This window comes from Ambystoma mexicanum, chromosome 9 (assembly GCF_040938575.1).
Source record: "Ambystoma mexicanum isolate Mex_15411 chromosome 9, UKY_AmexF1_1, whole genome shotgun sequence".
NCBI classification, from domain to species: Eukaryota; Metazoa; Chordata; class Amphibia; order Caudata; family Ambystomatidae; genus Ambystoma; species Ambystoma mexicanum.
Genome location: NC_090931.1, coordinates 692,646,054 through 692,665,002, shown reverse-complemented (window position 1 = coordinate 692,665,002; position 18,949 = coordinate 692,646,054). Strand labels below are relative to the sequence as shown.

The following is an 18,949-nucleotide window of genomic DNA, read 5'->3' as shown; positions in this document are numbered from 1 at the left end:
ACTGATGTATTGAAACTGAGAGTGTGTATTTTGAAGTATATTTAAGTGTTTCATATTTGCTGCCTTCTAAAGAAGGCTTATTCTAAAACTGACTGTTAAATTAATAAATAATTGTTTAATCACGAAACCTTGAGTGTAAGTGTTATTTGGATACTTGTCACTGTGAAACTCTATGTTGCAACCCTACAGCTCACATGGACCCCTCTTGAGATAAGCCTGGCTGCTCAGTCACTCTACCAACTTGTGTAGTACAGACTTGTACCAAAGGTTGGGTTACCTATTGCCAAGAGGACAAGGCTAGTGCAGTCTCCCACATGGTACTGCATACCGTCTTGCCTAACAGTGGGCTCCTTCTTTTTTCGCCATTTCTCATTTGCTTGTTGTTTGAGATCTTCTGCTGCCATTCTGGGTGGGAACGACCTCAGTGGATTTTTTGTCTTCGGCGGGAATCCTTTGGATTCCAGGCCCAGGCTCCAGAGTGTATGAGAAGACAGGAAGTGAGAGAGCAGGCCCAAACTCTGCAGCCCTTTGACTTTCAACTTGTCTGAAAGCAACCATCTCCTAGTTGGTGGCTTGCTGTCCTGATTGGCCAGCCAGACTGCCTCTTTCTGTAAACTGCAGGGAGAGATTGCAGACGTTGTGCTGGAGTTCCTGATCCATTCTTCAAACCTGGAAGCTGCTGAAAAGTCGACCACTGGAGCTGGTAGCGATTTCCAGTGACCAGAGAGCCTACTGTGTAAGCGGAGCCTGATGTAACCCTTCCTTCCAATCGACATGGGGGTCCCGAATGCGGCGGATCCTACTGCTGGTGAGATCCACTAGTCTCAAGAAGACCTGCATTTTGAGCCATTCCATGATGTGCTGCGACCTTGCTGGGCTGCAAATCGCCAATACCCTAGGACCTCCTGCCTGAGTGCAGTGCATGGTCTTCTGAAGTCCGAATCCCTCTGAAACTTTGGTGGACTCCTGCTGGAGCTCCAGAGACATGATTTTAAATCCCTGAAGTCCCCTCAGCAGAGTGCAGGACCGAGATAGTTAAGAGAATCTGACCAATGATATTCGTTATTCATCTGTCTGCTGTAAAAAGGTACCAAATCCACAGACCCGCGTGAATCTGTGAAGAAACCTTTGCTGCAGCCTCCTCTGATGACTGCTGCTGCAAGATCTCATACAGTATCCAGTTATTTTGTCTGCAGACCAATAAACCAGGGACCAGGTCCTGTGCTGCTGCATCCTGAAGGCAAAGCTCTTCTTTTCTCCTAAGGTACCGTGTGGGCTTGGGTAATACTTACCTTAAGTCTGGTGTGCATCCTGAGTGTGGTTGAGAGTTTGCCAATACCACTTGCCCAGGCCTAATGCTGTAACACATATAGGGAGCCTTCTGCGAAGTCACCAAACACTTTAACTAACTTTGAAAGCAAATATTTACTTGTTTAAGAAGATCTCCTATGGAACTTTGACTTTCCCGCAACTGAACCCCATCTGAACCTGCCTACAGCTGGCACGTAGACCACTATGGTCCCTCTTCTGCCTCTGAGAGAACTCCTGCAATAGACTAGGGAAGGACTGGATAAGAACATGATTCTGGGCCTCATTACACGGAATGCGGTAAGGGATTACCGGCACCGGTAAGGGCACTGGTGCAGGTAATCTCTTACCGCATTACTACGAGGTCCCTCAGCGGGTCCCGTCCTTAATGTGTGGTCTGACCACACGTTAAGGACAGGACCCGCTGAGGGACTTCAGAGCAAATAACGGTATTGCTAATAGCGGTACCGTTATTTGCTACTTCCTCATTCCCATTGAGCCCCATGGGGGCTGGAATGGGGAATGGTTCCCGGAATGGGGACTTACCGGTCCCGCAAGGGTCTGAATAGACCGGTAAGTCCCTATTCCGGGAACCCGGACTCCCGACGGCGGTAGGGGGTAGCCATGGTGCTAAGTACTTGCTTGCCAAAGAAGTTAGTGTGGTAACTTTATCTCTGTGAAAGAAGTTACAAAGTGTCATTTGGTTTATGCTTACCTTTGAGTTGCATTCTGTCCCTCTAAAAATTGAACAAGTTGATTTACTAACTCTGAATGGTGTTTTCCCCCTTCTAAAAAGTAATGTGTTGGTAAATGAGTGTAAAAGCTTACCAATAGGGTATACCTGCCTTGAATAACATTGTGTCATTCTTAAAGTGTAACATTGGTATTTGCTTCCCCTGGTCTGCTTAATACAGATCTTAAACACACCGTTTTAGGGTTTATACCCACCTTTAAGTAGCTGGAGGCTCCTTTGAAAAGTCTTACCTTGATTAGCTGCTGCTCATCTACACTTGTAACCCTGGGTTGTGCTTCCCTGAATTGCTTTGGTGATATTCTAAAATAGTTTCATAAAGTTCTTACTTATCGTACAAACTGTATTATACTCTTCTTAAAAGTATACAGGGTATAACTAGCGATTGGATAGCGGATAGTTGTCTACCAATGGGTCAATTACCTACCTTGAAACACATTGGGCCTCATTACAGGTCGGGCGGTCCGGAATTAACAGTGGCGGTAAACCTGCCGCCACTGTTAATTCTGGACCGCCCGATCCCGAGTCCTGCAGGCGGGAGGTGATCTTCCTGCAAGGTCTGACCTGGCGGGTTGAACACCTCCCGCCTGCAGGCGGACGTGGGAACGCCAGCACCATCACGGGATGGTGCCGGTGTTTCCACTTCCCCATTCCCATTGAGTCCCATGGGACTCAATGGGAATGGGGACTTACCGAATTCCGCCTCCAGAATTCCCGGGACACCAGGGTCATAATGCCCTGGTATTTCCGGGAGTCATGGAGGCGGAATGGTAATGCGAGTCCGGCGGTAACCAGGCGGTTTTACCACCTCGGTTACCGCCGGACTCGTAATGAGGCCCATTGTGTCTTAAAGTTCAATTGGGTTTGTTTTCCCTGCTTTGCCTAGTGCATTCTAAAATAGTAATTGAGTGTTCATACTTACCATGGAATAGCTTGAGGCCACTCCAGAAAGTTGTTTTACTAGCTCTAAATGGAGTTCTAAAAAGTAATGTTGTAAGGTGTATACTTGTACCTGGGTTGATTTATTATGTGATTTCTATAACTGAGTGCCACTGCATGACTGACAGGGTCTGCTACCCTTGAAATACTGATTGTATTCTAAATGTATATCTAACCTGGTCTTCTTCCCCAAGAAATTATATTACTATCTTGAATGTATAACCTTAGGTTTGATTCACCTTGAATTGCTCCTTGCTCCTCTGAATAAGGTTATACCTTGATTTGCATACCATAGGTATTGAGTTGGTTTTTAAGATTGTGTTTCTATGATGTTTTAGTACATACTTACCCAAGAATGACCCTAGTCTACTGGTATTTAAATAAACCCTTTTTACAATACATAGTGTTTCAGTGTTTCTTTGGGCCACATTTATGCTGCAATTTCTTTGTACCAAGCTACAGCCCTCTCTCCCTCCTAAGGTAAGCCTGGCTGCTTTGTCCATGCTACCTACATTCTCAGGCGGTACAGCCTTCTACTAAGAGTGGAGTTTATGTACTGCCTCCAATATGGTTTTTATGAAGTCTTGGTAAGACTTCAGAAAAACTGTCCTAACCGGCAGTACAGGTGAGTACAATGAACTTAGTAAAAAAATTGGCCCAAAGAAACGCTCACAAACTTGTAGTTATAGTAAAATAGACATGTATTTTATATACACAATGCAAAGTTATATTCAGTTAAGTAAGTACTATTTAAACTAATCAACACAATAGAAAACCTCAACATACTTCAGGTGAGGAAACCAATAGTAATGAAATATACAGTCCATGGACACAGTTCAAAGGTAAGTAAAATCCCTTATAGCCACTCAGAAAATGTTCTATTGGAATAAAAAAGGGTTATCCAGCACCAGCAACAGCAGTTCAATACTGGTATAGGCTTATAATACTTTTCAATAGCCACAGTGCTTTAGAAGTCCATCCCTAACTAGTTGCAAGTTCTTCAGAGTCAGTTTGAAGGGCATGCAAGTCAGACACAGAAGCAGACAGGGTAAAGTTGTTGGTCAGAAAGTTATCAGGTACCTTGGAAAGGGCTCCCCATAGGTGCACAAGCATTCTGCCTGGGTGAACGATATGGGTGAACACCCAAACACTGTAATCAGCACTCTAGTAACCCAAGAGCGACAAAATAGATTGAGGTAAGTGCTACCCTGAGCCGCACAGTACCTGAGGAGTGATGAAGAAGATCCAGCTGGATTCTTTCACGGTGCAACAGCGGTGGACCCAGTCTCCTATTCCTTGGTCATGGTGACGAAAGGGGGGACTCTGGAGAGGATGTTGCAGCAGCAGTCTAGAGAAAGGACTCTCAGCAAGGAGTTCTTCGTACTCCCATGTTGGTCTTGTAAGGAAGGCATGGTATCAGTAGTGGACACAGACACAACAGATGCAATGACAAATGTGTTGAGGAATACAAATTGAAAATTAAATGGAAATATAGTGTTTCAAAAGAAATGTCAGAATAGCTTTGGTAACAACTCCCTGCCCCACGTTCAGCAGCACAGGTTCTCGAGAGTTTCTTTAAAAAGATAGGTGGATGGCACAGTTCGATCAGTCTTCTACACTTGGGCTTACTGGCACATTTCAACATTTTAGGCTTGTGCTTCAAGCTTTTGGCAGTTCAATCAGTTCCTTAGGCTTTTTCCGCCTTGTCATAAATACACAGGTCTGGTCTTGATTCCTACTTTGCCACCATTCAGCACAGGCTTCTGTCTGCCAGACTCCAGCCTGTCATTCTCTTTGTGGGGGTTTCCTTCCCCACTTCAACTTTCACTCTGCCACAGTTCAGCACAGGCTTCCTTCTGTTAGGTTCGAGCCTGTTGTCTTCTTTCTCCACGTTTTGTCTTTATATCTTTTACTGTCAGACTTTAGAAACTGCAAGGATTTTACAATGACCTGCATGACCACTTCGACCTCTATTTAAACAATTCAACATTCTTCCTCCTCTCGCAACACCAATGCTTCTTGGTACTTGTAGTTCCTTATTCTCTTTACTTTGCCCTCTTGGCATCTTTGAAAGTTCATAAGTCATCTTTCAAAGTTCATATACTTTGCCCTCTTGGCATATTCAGAGTTTACATACTTTGCTTTTCACTTCTCTAATTTTCGTTCGGGATTGCGGTTACTTACTTGTCTTCTGAGTTGAAGTGTATTAAACGGGAACCAAACATTTCACAGAGACTTTTGAATGTGCGATTCCGCCTTGCAGGACCACTCTTTTACTTTGTATGCTTTCTTCCCTATTCAGCAATTGTCATTTCCACTACACGTTTTATCGGCACACACGCAACCTTTAACTTTTTTGGTTACAGTTGTTTTTGCTTTTTAGCACAAACCAGGCTTTTGTTGCCTTCGATAACTCACCTGTCGTGTTAATTGGGCTTCTTTCTTCATCGCTTTTCATGCAGCAGTCAAGGCCGTTACCAATGCCTCCTCTGCTCCTCCCCAACTTCGCCTTTCACCCGGGAGGTGAGCGGGCCACTTTGAAGCATCTTGACGGTTTCTCCTTTCCGCTCGCTTGGCTTCAGTCTTGGAATGCTTACAGCTTCCCAAAAGTGTGGAATTCTCGCCTGGTTCTCTCTCGTTCTTCGCAACTGCCGATCAGCCCATTGGCCTTCCCATCTTCCATAGTCTGGTTCGCATCAACCCCAAAAGTGCTGCTTCTTCTCGTACCGAGTCTCGCTCAGTGTTCCCGTACACGCCACTTTTTATCTTGATGGGTGTTAAAAAGTGGCAGGTGTGCATAGTTGGGATTACATGCCTGACTCTGCCTGGCCTCATTAAAGGGACAGAACTATTGCAAGTCAGTAGAGGTAATCTTCCTGGCACCACTCCACGTTGACAACACAAATGAGCCGAGAAAGATGAGAAGTGGGGAGGAATTATGGGAGCTGTAGTTTCCCATGAAATAAGCAGGGATGATAGGGGTTAGATGGGTTGTGGAAAATGGGGATACCCGGTCTCACCATCAGGTGCTTCTCCCCCACTCCCGAGGAGACCCTACCCAGGTGAACCTCCCTTGCCTGTCCATGTAAAGATTGGAGGGGGGGGAGTTACGTGTACTCCTGCCCTCTATATGGCAGAGTAGAAGCTCAGAGCACCCCAGCCAAGATTCTCTATATGGTAGAATGGACGAGCAACCAAGGCTTAAACTATCAGGAGGTGATTCGGGCTGGTTCTTAAGTACAGTGTAGTCCCCAAGACCCCCCACAAAGGAATGTCCACACACTGTTTTGTGCTAACACAGTACTTTATATAAATAAGGTTCAAGATATATACATCAATTAATAACACACTTTATACTCTGGCAATTCTAATATGGCAGATATATACAATGGGCCTCATTATGAGGCTGCGGTAAGGGGTTAACGGCGCCGGTAAGGATGCTGGTGTCGTTAACCCCTTACCACCGCATTACGCGGTCCCTTAGCGGGTCCCACTAAGGCCGGCTGGTAAAACCAGCGGTCCTTAGCGGGAGCCGCTAAGGGACCAGGGAGTGTTATTAGCTCCCTCTCCATTCCCATTGAGCCCTATGGGGGCTCGAATGGGAATGGGGATGAGTATTTTGAATGGGGACTTACCGGGTCCTCCAAGGTTGGAATGACCCGGTAAGTCCCCATTCAAGGAACCCGGACACGAGTTTGGAGGCAGCCATGGCGCTAATAGCACCATGGCTACCTCCAAACTCGTAATGACCCCAAATGTCTGTGGTACCACACTTAGCAGTTGATGCATTTTAAAAGGAGTATAGCTAACAGTTATGACATACAATTCATACAGCAAGGTGTATCAGCATAGAGCCATAGGAAGGAAGATGAGTTGGGTTAAACAGTGCCAGAATGCTGGCCCCAGGTACCTAGATGCAGTTCTGTGTGAGGATCCCCCCCCACCTAGCCAACCTGTTATAAAGAGTATTAACAGGCCCAGTCCATTCATGTTGAAATAGTCTTGTTTCTTGGTAAAAATGTTCAACTACCCCAATATACCAGAGTTAGAAAAGTTTCTTTGACAGTTTGTCGATGGGATCCCTCGAGAGTGGACTCCCTTTAAAGCAAGAGCCACAGGGCGGTGAGATTCCTCAAAGAAATGTGAACACTTGCTTCAAGACTGCAGCTTCGACCTAGGCGGTGCTCGTCATCGATTTCCTGCGACGATGAGGCATGCAGTGCACCTCGATGCAAAGAAGATTCAGTGAAGAATGTAGTCTGGCAGCGGGCGTCAGGTGTCGGCGTCGACGAACGGGCCTCAACCACGGCTGGATTTCGGAGCTTCACTTGTCAGCGTCTTTGTGGACTTCGGGTGGCGGGAAACCCACTGGCAGACTTTCCTCGGGCATTGACAACCTCGATTTCTTCGGCGGGACAACGCGGTCGACAGTGATGGCAAGGGAGCCCTTTGTTTAATGTTCTTGGGAGGGTGGAGCGGTGCAGCTCCGGTCGTTCGAGCAGCACAGCGTCAAGCTGTCCCCACTTCTGGGCAACACGACTTCATGGGCTTCCAGCGGTTACGGAAATCCTCCTACTGGCAATAGACTTTGAAATCCTCGACACTGATGGACTTTGACGGCCTTGGGGCTTTGTTTCAAGATTTTCTCGGCGGACCCCGTAGCCAGTCGACCGCCTTCTGGGACTGACTTCCAGGGTGCCTCGATGGAAGATTAGATTCTGCACAATGTTTCCCCTTTGGCTCAGGGAGAGGTCTCCTAGCCAGGTCCTCTTTGATCAGTCCTCGACAATCTCAACAGCTTTTAGATTTTGTTGAAGGAAAGCAGCAGCAATTGTTGTTCTTCCAGCTGCGCTTCATGGATAAGCAGTTTCAACTTCAGCTTCTGAACAAATTGTGAAGTGAGAGGTCCCCAGATATACACATCTGTCTCTCATTCACTCTGTGAACGAAGCTCAGTCAGCCAATCAGACAGAAGGGCATTCATGCAGGCAGGCAGCCAATCAGGTTTACGGTGCATTCAGGCCATTCACTTCCAACCAGACACCCTTAACAAGGAATGTGGATTCGGGCAAGCATCCAGCCTTTCAGCACACCGCACTGCATTCATGTCCGTTTCAGGCAGGGCTCTCCTATTCATTGTGTCACACACATGCAGAAACCAGACACCCATAACATGGAATGCCTGGCCTCGACTTCCCCCCACAATGCCATATATGGTTCTTCCACCCAACACCCAGTCAGGGGAAGGGACAGAGTCAGGGCTTCCCAGGACTTCCCAGGACTTCCCAGGACTTTGGGAAACAAGGTAACACGCAATAGAAACCAAGGGGCCACAGGGGCCATCTTGCCTTCTATCAGGAATCCATTGATTCCTCTGGCAGGGCCTGGGCACCCCAAAATAGAGGAGAACCTGAGTACCTGTCAAATTCAGCATGGAGCTGCCACCAGCCCCTACCCTGCCATGTGGGCCACACACCTGAAAACCTACACTAGGGGCACAGGGTTGTACAATGAGGCCCTTTCTCGTAATGTTTAATAGAGTTAGACAGGGTCGCATCTTATCACTCTGTCTTATTAATTCATATTGGTCAGACATAGGTTGACCACCTGGATCTGGTTTCATTTGTATCAGCCAAAATCTCTTATTTAAAAACCATATGGTTGGCATATTCAGATGGTTTTAAAATGTTTGATTGAACGCTCTGTAGTATTTAATTGATGCCTTTGCCATTTATGGCTTTTCCCATTCTCTAAACATGTGTTTGGTAAAAACTAAAATAATGCATTGTACCAAGAGGAAAAAAACATTGTTTTTTCAATGGTGGATTGGCAATGACATGTTAGAAAAGGTAGATGGTTTTAACTACCTTAGTTTTCCAATTATTTCATAACAATATACATTAACAAGTTAAAGAGTGGATGAAAAAGTTGCGCAATTTCCTTTTCTAGTCAGTTGACCTATCTGGATACAAAGTATGGTAAATTCAATATCATTCTGGTTTGAAAGTTTTATCAAGCAAATATTGATTCGAAGATTTTCTATAGAACAGAAGTTCAGACACTATGGGTTTTAGATGTTTTAATTTACTGGGAGGGTTTGATTTGGAGGAGAGCCTTGAGACTTCTGAGTTCCATACTTGTCTGATAAAAGATGAGCTTGGAAACCTCTGTCTTTTTATAGAAAGATTTTAAATCCTTTGAGTGAATCTTTGTTTTGTGATTTAAAAAGAATATTGGATAGTATTGATGATAGATTTGTATGAGAATTTTCCAAAATGTGCCTGTACTACACATGTTGGTAGTGTGACTGAGCAGCCAGGCTTATCTCAAGAGGGGGTAAATATAAGCTGAAGAGCTGTAGCAGTGAAATCCACAAATACAAGTAGCCAAGTAACACTAACACTCAAGGTGTGTAGTTTAAAAAAAATATTAAATAAGCATTCTCTAAACAGGGCAATGCATGTAACAATCAAATATACTATAACATATTTTTCCAGAATTACCACAAAGCTATTAGATACAATTTAGAGATGTTTCTTTACACACCTCCTACACCCTGAGGTGACTTCACTAACTAGTACAGTATTGGCATTTATGTATCACTAGTACACTTTGCAGATTCTGAGATCGGTAGAAAGGGAAGGTTACAGGAAGGAAAAAGTTTAAACAGGTTCTTGGAGCACGTGAGCACTTACATCTTCCAATGAAGTCTAGACAAAACCCTTTCCCAGCAATAATAGTTAAAAACCAAGTTATCACCTCTTATGGACAGTAAATATCAAATGGACTAGAAGCGCCTGCAGGGAGCCAGGACAGCCAAAGTCAATTGGAGCACAGTCTATGGAGCTGAGGCACTTCTTAGATAGCAAAGTCTTGTAGGGTCACAAACTGTTACACTTGTGAAGGGTAGAGCTGAAATCAACTCTAGCAACACAGCTACTGCAGCCTCAACTGAGAAGAGCAAAGCTAAAGACACTGAGATAAGTACCCCAAGTCAGAACAGTACCTTTTGGTTAGAAGAAGAGTGGTCCAGCTGGCTTCTGTCTGGTTGCAGTGATGCAGATCCTGGGTTCCTGGGCCTCAGCCGTGGGGACAAGAGAAAGGACGTCTGGAGGACTTGTGCGGCAGTAATTCAGAGGTCGGCAGCAGCTGTGGGCTCTTTTCAGATCAGCAGCACTTCACGGTGTCAGCGCTCGGTAAATACCACCAGCGCAGATCTTGGACACCAGTTGGGCTTCTTCACTCCTTGAGTCCTGCACTCTGGTGAGGGGACTCGAGCTCTGGTCGTCCTGCTTCTGGAGGGTTTTGTGGGGGGACTCCTGGAGCTTCTGGCCGGTTTGCAGACGTTGCACTCGACTACACATTTCTTGACCCCTGGCACTCGGTTCCAGCAGCAAAGAAGTACAGCCATTCAGGGAAGGTGGTCAAGTGGAGTTGTTCTCAGGGTTAGTTGGTCCCACTAACCCAAGGGAAGTAGTTGTCTCTCCCGGCGCTTCTCTTGTCAGTTCGAAAAAAGGAGTTTCAGCACAGCAGCAGGGCTTTACCGGGCAATTCAAAGGTCCAGGAGGATGCAGCAAGCTTCGTTTACGGTTTCTCCGTCGGGTTGTTCTTCCCAGTGGTTGACTCTTGTCTTCATTCCCAAAACCCTCGCCTTCTAAGCAGGTTTCTCCCATTCATGCACAGCCTAGCAGTCACTCAAACAGCAGGGTGGCTGTCCTGAAATGACAGCCAGCCAGCCAAGCAGGACTGGGTACATTCAGGCATTCCTAAAGACAAAGGACAGGGGAGTTTGGGAACCTCCCTCACTTCCTGCCCTTCCAGACACAATGGAGCCAGAGGCAAGTTTCAGCACAGAAGCTCAGCAAACTCAAAACAAAGGGCTTGGCGCGAAGAGTAAAACCCAAGAAAGACCTCACAAACTGTAAAGGGGGGAAGGGGGAGGAGACCAGGGCCATTTTGACAAAATGGTCACCCATGGGTGCTATACTGCAGCTGAAGATTCAGCCTGCAGTAGAAAAGCACAATGGTAGGAAAATAAAACCACTGCCACCAGCCATTTAAAGTGGTGAGAGTAACATAAAATGTTTTACAGGAGTAGGTAGGAAAAGGGGCTACTAAGTAACCCCCCCAGCACTCCACATAAGATCGTGTCTGCTGGACCTACAAAGAGAAAAGGTAAGTCAAGTTAATTTTCATTTTACTATTCTTGAGAACAGTAGTTCACACAAGAAAATGTATTTAAACCTTCAGAGAAATGTAAAGGATTTCTCTGTGACACTGCACTGAAAAAAGTAGATGCCTATGGAGTTTGTCAGACTCCAAAAACAGTGAAAACACAAAATCCAAATCGGGTCAAAACACATGAGCGAGTGAGAAAAATGGCTCACTCACTCCAGGGTTAAAATCAAAAAGCCCTAAAATCCAGCAAAAGAGCTCGGGGTCGCTAAGGTGGGAGGAATTAAGCACTCAAATGAGAATTCTCCCCAACAACCTGCTCAAGAATACTGGTTTATCTAGTCAAGAACTAATAGATAATCCTGTGAAAATGTAAATGTTTGTTTGAATTGGACTGGATAGCCACACTCGAAGTTATGCCTGGGTATGATTCTGTGATCCACTTATCTCTGGAGCACAAGCAAGCCAGTTTTTTGGCTACATATATTTCCGTTGATCCAGATAGACAAGGTGCCTTTTTTTAAAGATTTTAATGGAATCCAGCTCACACAAAGTAAATATTGTTGAGCTATAGTATGCTATCATTGGCCTCTGCCAATTTAAGATTTTGCAATGATCAGGATAAACTGGAGACTCTAAAGCATGTATTGACTGTGTGCAATGCTTTAGCAGGAAAGAGATTTACCCTTTTTAAGAGGTTTCAGAATGTACTGACTCTGGGTGATCGGGTAATATTTTGGCATAATTGCTAAGTGGGACGTGCAACATTTATTGTATTGGCGGTAGTTGGGTACTTATATTATTACAACTGCTTAGGGATACTAATGTTTTTATGTAGTTATTATGAATATGAGGTGATATGTTTTTTCCTTTTTTACTCTTGGGAATTTTTGTAAATAATTTGATGAATTACTAATTAATTCTAATTATATTGATTGATTTTATGCGTTTTAAATCTATTGTGGATTGTTGCTGATGTTAAAGGTTTGTACAACTATATAACAATAAATAAAAACAATCACTTTTTTATCAATGTAATTTCCATGTTCATTATCAAACTATTTAACAAATACATTACCCTATTCTTAACCTGATATGGCTTTACTTGCTGTCTTTCATCGTTCCTCGGGTTATTAAAGCCCTGCAAATTGCCTCATTGGTTCTGACTTCTGTTTATTTATTTGAAAAAAGTAAAATATCTGAACATAGCCAATTTTGATGACATTTGAATATAATTGTCTTATTATGATATTTAGATGTTCGACAGTTTTATGAGAGGATTCTTGAATTTTATGCATTGGTTATTAATTAGTCTGTTATTGGCGGGGTTTCCTTTTTCAGGTAAGAATGGTGATCTGCTCCCTACAACAGAAGAAGCTGAGGAGCTGGAACGGGCTTTACAGGCTGTGACATCTCTGGAGTGCCTGAGTACAATTGGAGTGCTCTCCCACTCAGATGGAGTAACAGTAGGGGATCTGTCTGACCGAGGCATCAGTGTCTTTTCTACAGGAATCGCACCTTCAGGATTACATACCTTGAGTCGAGATATCCACACAGACCTTGGGGAACTCCTAAATGGGCGGATTGTGCACGATAATTTCTCTAGCTTGGACCTCGATGAGACCTTGCTCCGCTCTGCAAGCTTGTCCACTTCATCCACTCCCCTAGCCAGACCTATTCATGGCCAGTTCTCTGCTCCAGCCAATGTCAGCCTTACTTCTGTCACTCTAATAAACCCGAGTGGCCATGGGGAAAGAACGTTTCCAGGATCGTTTCATGGACTTAATGATGGCAGTCATTCCTCCCAGAGGTCTCTCCCTGCTCAGTTACTCAGCAAGGTGGGAGACCTTATTTCCTCCCGACAGCACTTTGGTGGTGACCACTCACACTCCTCTCCCCATGGAAGCCATTATGACAGTGAACGTGTGCCCTCCCCCTACAGTGACCATATCCGATCCCCACATCCCAGCTCATTTACTGGTGATAACTTGGCAACTTCTTTCTCTACAGAGGAGCCCATGATGGCACAGCACTTGCTTGGCACCCAGCTTGAGGTTTCACTTAGTGGAGTTGTCAACTCCAGGACTCACTGGGGAAACCTTCCGGTCAACCTTGGTGACACGTCTCCTTTTAGTAACATCCTCAGTTCAGATGGACATCTTCTCTCCACACCACCTACCACCTCGCCTACCACCTCGCATTCCGAGGCTATCCATCCTGCCTTCTCGACAATGACCCCCAATAGCTCTAGTGTTCTCCCGGGGTTACCACAGACCAGTTTTAGTGGCCTGGGTCCTTCTTCCTCGGATGTGATTGCATCCACTTCTCCCAAACTGCAGCTTCCTCAGTTCAGTGCTGCCTTTGGTCACCAACTTGGCTCTCACAGTGGTATTCCCAAGGATCTTCAGCCCAGCCACAGCTCGATAGCACCTCCGACAGGCTTCACAGTAACGGCAGCCACAGCTACAAGTACCAACAGCATGTCGTCTTCTTCATTCACCACCCCCTAACTGGTCGTTTGTTTCTCACTGTGTGTGTGTGTGTGTGTGTGTGTGTGTGTGTGTGTGTGGAGGCAGGTGAGTGCAAGGAACATGTGGTTCCTTTCTGTGATGTCCTCTTCCTTTTCCTTAAGCATATTAATATACCTTTGTATGTATATCTATATATATTATATAGATATATATATGCACACAAAACAGGGTGATCTAATCCTCTTTTAGTGTAAGCAAGAGTTGTCCTGCTGCACACTTTTTGCGGTATTCAGGCTGTGCTATGAACTCTTAACAGGCTCTCCTCATTCTGACAGACGTGCACCCAAGTACTCTTGTTTGGCGATGAGGGAAAGGAGGTGGGGAGACAGTAATGATCCCTGCTATGTAAGCATGAAATGGTAAAATACCTCTCAAATAATTTTGCTCCATGCTAGTCCTTGGGGGTCATGCGCATTGATTTAGATGATGTGTCAAATATAAATGTTGTAGGTGGTCTGCTCCAAGAGGACTTGACACTGGTGAAAACATAGAATGGAACGTGGAAAATTGGACCATTTCTCACCATCATTGTCAGAGTCTTGTCTCCCAACGTTGCGAAGAATAGGCATTGTCCAACTCCAAACACTGCATCCCAAATAAGTTGAACAGTTTCATGATCTTTGTAGTATGTCGGGTGATCATGTTTTTAGATTGAAAAAGGGACCGTTCTTTAAAATTCGGGTTTACTGATTTTTTTGGTTTCTTTGCATTTTCTGATTTGAAAGGTTTGCAGGGTAACACAATTGGTGTCTGGGTTTGGTGAGGCTGGCCAATGAGTGACCAGTAGCACAATACGAAAAAATAACTGCTGATGAAAAGCCACATGGACAAGTTAGAACTGCAATACGCATTCTTAAGTTTAAGTTTCAGATTTTAACCTTACCTAACATCATGGAATGACTGCTTAGCAGCTGCTATTAACGTATTGATGCCTTTACTTTTCTATTTACTTGTTTCCATTTCTCTGCCCATGTTCCAGTAGCACTACGATGAATGGTGTTCCGAAGCTGCCAGTTGTTGCTTGGTAGCATAGGAATGTTGCTTGTTAAAGGAATACTCTGCCATCATTGAATCCCCTGTTAGCGTAAACACGATTTTGTTGACTCTTGTGGTGGTCTATCATGTCACACACCACAGCAACAGCATTGTGGTATTTAGTAACTCTACGTCAAAACAAAGTTGCTTCAGAGAACTACTCCAGCAGGATTCCACATGCTGCTAAACTGCTACACATAATGTCCTGTACACATAACATAAACACAATTTCAGAATTCCATCTGCATCGTCCGTACTGAACTTCTTTCTGACTTGACTAGTCCCCAGTTGAGTTTTTTTTCTCAAAGTTTGTGGCTTACCAATTCAGATCTAGTTTCCTAAATTTGTAGGTTACTTTTTGTAATTGATGTGGATGTTTGCCCTCTGATTGATTTTGTTGTGTTATTAGGACATCTGATGATTTGTAAATAACCAACTTTTGAATGTGTAGCGACAGAGGCAGAATAAAAGTGCCCAATATTTCTGGAAATAAATCAGCAGTGGGTTTATGTGGCAGCCTCTGTACTCCGAGGTTTAGCTTTATCCCTTTACAAGAACTTTCTTCACCATGTTTAATAGGAAGTTTGGGTATGTGAGTCTTTCATAATGAATCATAACCACTCCAGACTGATTGTGTTACTCCAGACCGATAGGCCATTCTGTGATTAATTTCCACCAATTACCATGTGGCTTGTTACATGGCTTGCAATATAGCGAACCCCCACAACTGTGATCTTGCAGTGTTTATTCTTGGGGCAATTTCTTTTCTCGCATGAGCATCTTGCCTCTTCCAATGCCTGTGGATACATAGAAAGTGGAACAGCTGCTCATAGAGCCATGTGCCTTAGAGAAGATTGAAATCATGAATCCGTGTCCAAGTTTTGATGGTGGATGTAATGATTAGGCTGCCAAAGGTTTAGTAAGGAGATCATTATTTGAAACACCTGGTGATGAGGTGCAACCTATGAGATGGTATCTGCCTTAGGCGCCTGCAGAAAAGCCTTTGATTGCACCAGACTGCAGCATGTTGCTTGTTGGCTGTTTCAGTGACTCTGGCATTTATTCCACTCTTTGGCCTTGGAGTGTACAGTTGTACTACATTTTCCTCAAATCCATCATTAGCTTTTTATCTAAATCTGGAAGAGCAATAATTAGGAATAAAATGTCTGTTCGACTGGAGCTGAACTTTCATGAACATTATTCCAGTGTCCTAGTTTCCATTAGACTTTTCTTTTCATCGCAAATCTCATTAAGGGACCGTCTTTCGAGCACTCTTCTGCCAGACATTACAGCATTATTGGCTTGTCCTGTTCTATGGGATGCCTTACAGAATATTCTGTTAGAAAGGGCCAGCATATTTAATTTAAATATTTAGGTATACAAATATCTTGCCATATTACTTGCATCCGTATCTAACTTAACAGAGAGATCCAACAACCCCAAGATCAGTAGACAGGACATGCAAGAAGTTATTTTCCACGCTTGGTTCAAAATGCACAGATGTGCATTCGATGAGGCAGTGAATGGAAGGCGATTGGAACCTGTTTTTTGTCATTATCTTTTCCCCTTTCTTAACACTCAAGTATGAAGGGAACTGGCCAGGTACATTAACCATGGAGAATTGTTTTTATTCCACTTTTTAAATAATTCAGTTTGTCGGTCCTTGGTGCAGTACGATTATGTATGTTTTGTAATGTATTTATTGTGTTTAGAAGTCATGTCTTGGATTAAAATGAAATTCTGGAACTAACCTTGATTGAGTTCTGGTTCCTTAGATGGTGTATGTTTCAGTCACAGTGTGCTGCGAAGTCCAAAATGAAATCTTCTGTTTTTGTTATGTTTGACGAGGTTCTCGATAGCCTAGCATGTCAGATTGGCCAATTTGTGCAATTTTTGGCAGGTTCATGTACTGGAAATGTGTTTTGTTGCCAAAATGTAGTTACTGAATGGCTTGTTGGTACAGCTTGAATTTGAATCAACGTATATTTAATACCTCACCCCACACCCCTCTACATTTTACATGGCTCACACAATGCCATAATAATGTGCTGGAAAACAATCCTGTTATGTGGATGTTGGTACCATCCAAGTTGGTCCACAACACAAGCACGTTTTTAGAGCCACATATCCCTCTTTCATGTTTAGCTCTCTACTTTTCTTAAAGATTGGGAAGTAAAGGGGGAATAGAATAAGAATAGTCGTAATGTCAATCTTGAGGCTAACGGGAGACTGTGTGTGGGGCTACATTCCCGGAAGAATATGACTGAGACGAGGCAAGGAAGAGGCAGTCTGGTCCCTTCACTGCTTCATACGTTGACACGCATTGTAATAGCAGTAGTATCTTTGCCTTGGCAATGTTTTAACCCAGGTCTTGTTTAAGGACAATGAAAATGGACATCCCCGCCGTCAACACAATTCATTTTAAGTCTCCTGATTTGCACAACAAACGCATATGAAATGCATGCAACCTTGGGCACAAATGGGGTTTGGTACAGGGGTTTTACCATTACAGGTGGATCACAAATTCCTTTTTCGTTCAGGGGCCTCTCCTGGTTGTTGCTAATTCCAGCTATAGATTAGCAAGGAGAATTTGTGGTTTAGTCATAAACTATGTCTCATTGTCTTGCCAACATTTAATTGCAAATTGACACTTGTATCTAGTCATTAATAGCATCTCCAGTCCTTTAATCTAGACATGCTGATGTGCTCACAATTGGATTTTGGTGTGTGGAACATATACGCACAAGACCAATAACTCCTTATGTGAGTCTCGTTTTGATTATTCAGGTGGTTCATATTTAATATCGGTGATTTCTACAACAAACTGCATTAGAGAAAAGTCTGTACAATTAGTTTTTTCCTAAAAATCTGAGGACTCGCCTTCATTCAAGGCTCAAGTTGACCAAACAGTTTCTCTGCTGCAACCTTGCTGCAAGCAGTAGTCTAGATTGTGGACTTGGAGTTGCGCAATGCTTTTCTGACACATTACATGTTGCCCACCGCCGCCTTTGCACTTTGGCAGGTACTGCCATTTGTGATGCTGCTGGCCTTTTCAGAGGAAGTCATGAGATTAGCACCTATGGTGCAAATATTGGCACTGTTGTCCTCACACCAAAGAGTCAGTGTGGCAATTTTAATCCTTTTTGTAGTATATTTATATGTGCAGTCTTAACATGAAATGAAAGAATAAAATGGTTTAGCTCCTTCATCATGTCTTAATTTATTTCTAAGGATCGATCATTCTATTTGTTTTAATAGAAATCTGGTGTGTTTGTACATCTTACATCATTGACACAAGCACACAATCGCCTTTGCCGTGCGCTGGTACTTGTGTATCCTTTCTAGAGCAGACCTAACACGTTTTAAAGTTTTCAGGTGTTCAATACTGGATGCAACTGGGTCAGTGTTTTGAGAATTAACATGACGTTCCTATGTTTATAGTTTATATATTTATATATATACATGTTGCAATTGGGAATTGTACATTTACATATATATGTTAGAAAAATATATATGTATATGGGATTTGTGGGTTTATAGTCATAGCATTGAATGCCAAAGCATTGAATGTCTTACCATCTAAAAAAAAAAGCGTAAAAAAAAAATCATTCAATGGATTTTTTTCTTTTTTTTCTAATGGGGGGTGGGGGCCCCCCAAACCCCCCTTTTTAACCTTTAAAAACCCAATACAATTAAAATGAACCCTTTACCTTAAAAAAAACTGCATTAGATGTTTTTTTTTCTCGATGCTTTTTTTAGATGGTAAGGCATTCAATGCTTTGGTATTCGATGCTATGACTAGATACCGATTTATGTAGTGCAAACATAGCTAGAAGGGAATGGAGCAATAAAGAAAAAGGTAGTCGGAGGAGTGCGAAGGACCTGGAGACCACAGAAGTGGAGGGACACGTATGTATTTTTGGAATTTAAATATCCAGGTACAAAGCAGCAGAACACTGTACAAAAAAGTGGGGTCTTATTCTGAGAGAGAGAACCGAAATGGTAACGTGGCAATAGAGGGCACTATGTCCCTGGAGAGAAAGATGTCTCTTATAAAGCTGATCCATTTTTCTCTTCTTAAAATGCTGTCTTTTATTTCATCCCTCGGTGATAATTTATCGCACCCTTCACCCTCTATAATTATTGCTTAAGTGTTTTCTAAGCGCGGGATCGGAGTCGAGCCTGTGTTGTGCTGCGTTGTCTTTCTTCC

General features: G+C 43.6%; 1 protein-coding gene across 2 annotated transcripts in view; it reads left to right on the top strand.

The window, feature by feature from the left end:
* Positions 1-17,947, top strand: part of INO80D (INO80 complex subunit D) — a 227,190-nt gene extending 209,243 nt beyond the window's left edge. For both annotated transcript variants that reach the window (XM_069615563.1, XM_069615562.1), the window contains exon 11: positions 12,515-17,947. In XM_069615563.1, coding sequence (XP_069471664.1) covers positions 12,515-13,683 — 1,169 coding nt within the window. In that variant the 3' untranslated portion in view covers positions 13,684-17,947. The remainder of the gene's footprint in view (positions 1-12,514) is intronic.
* Positions 17,948-18,949: the final 1,002 nt, after the last annotated feature.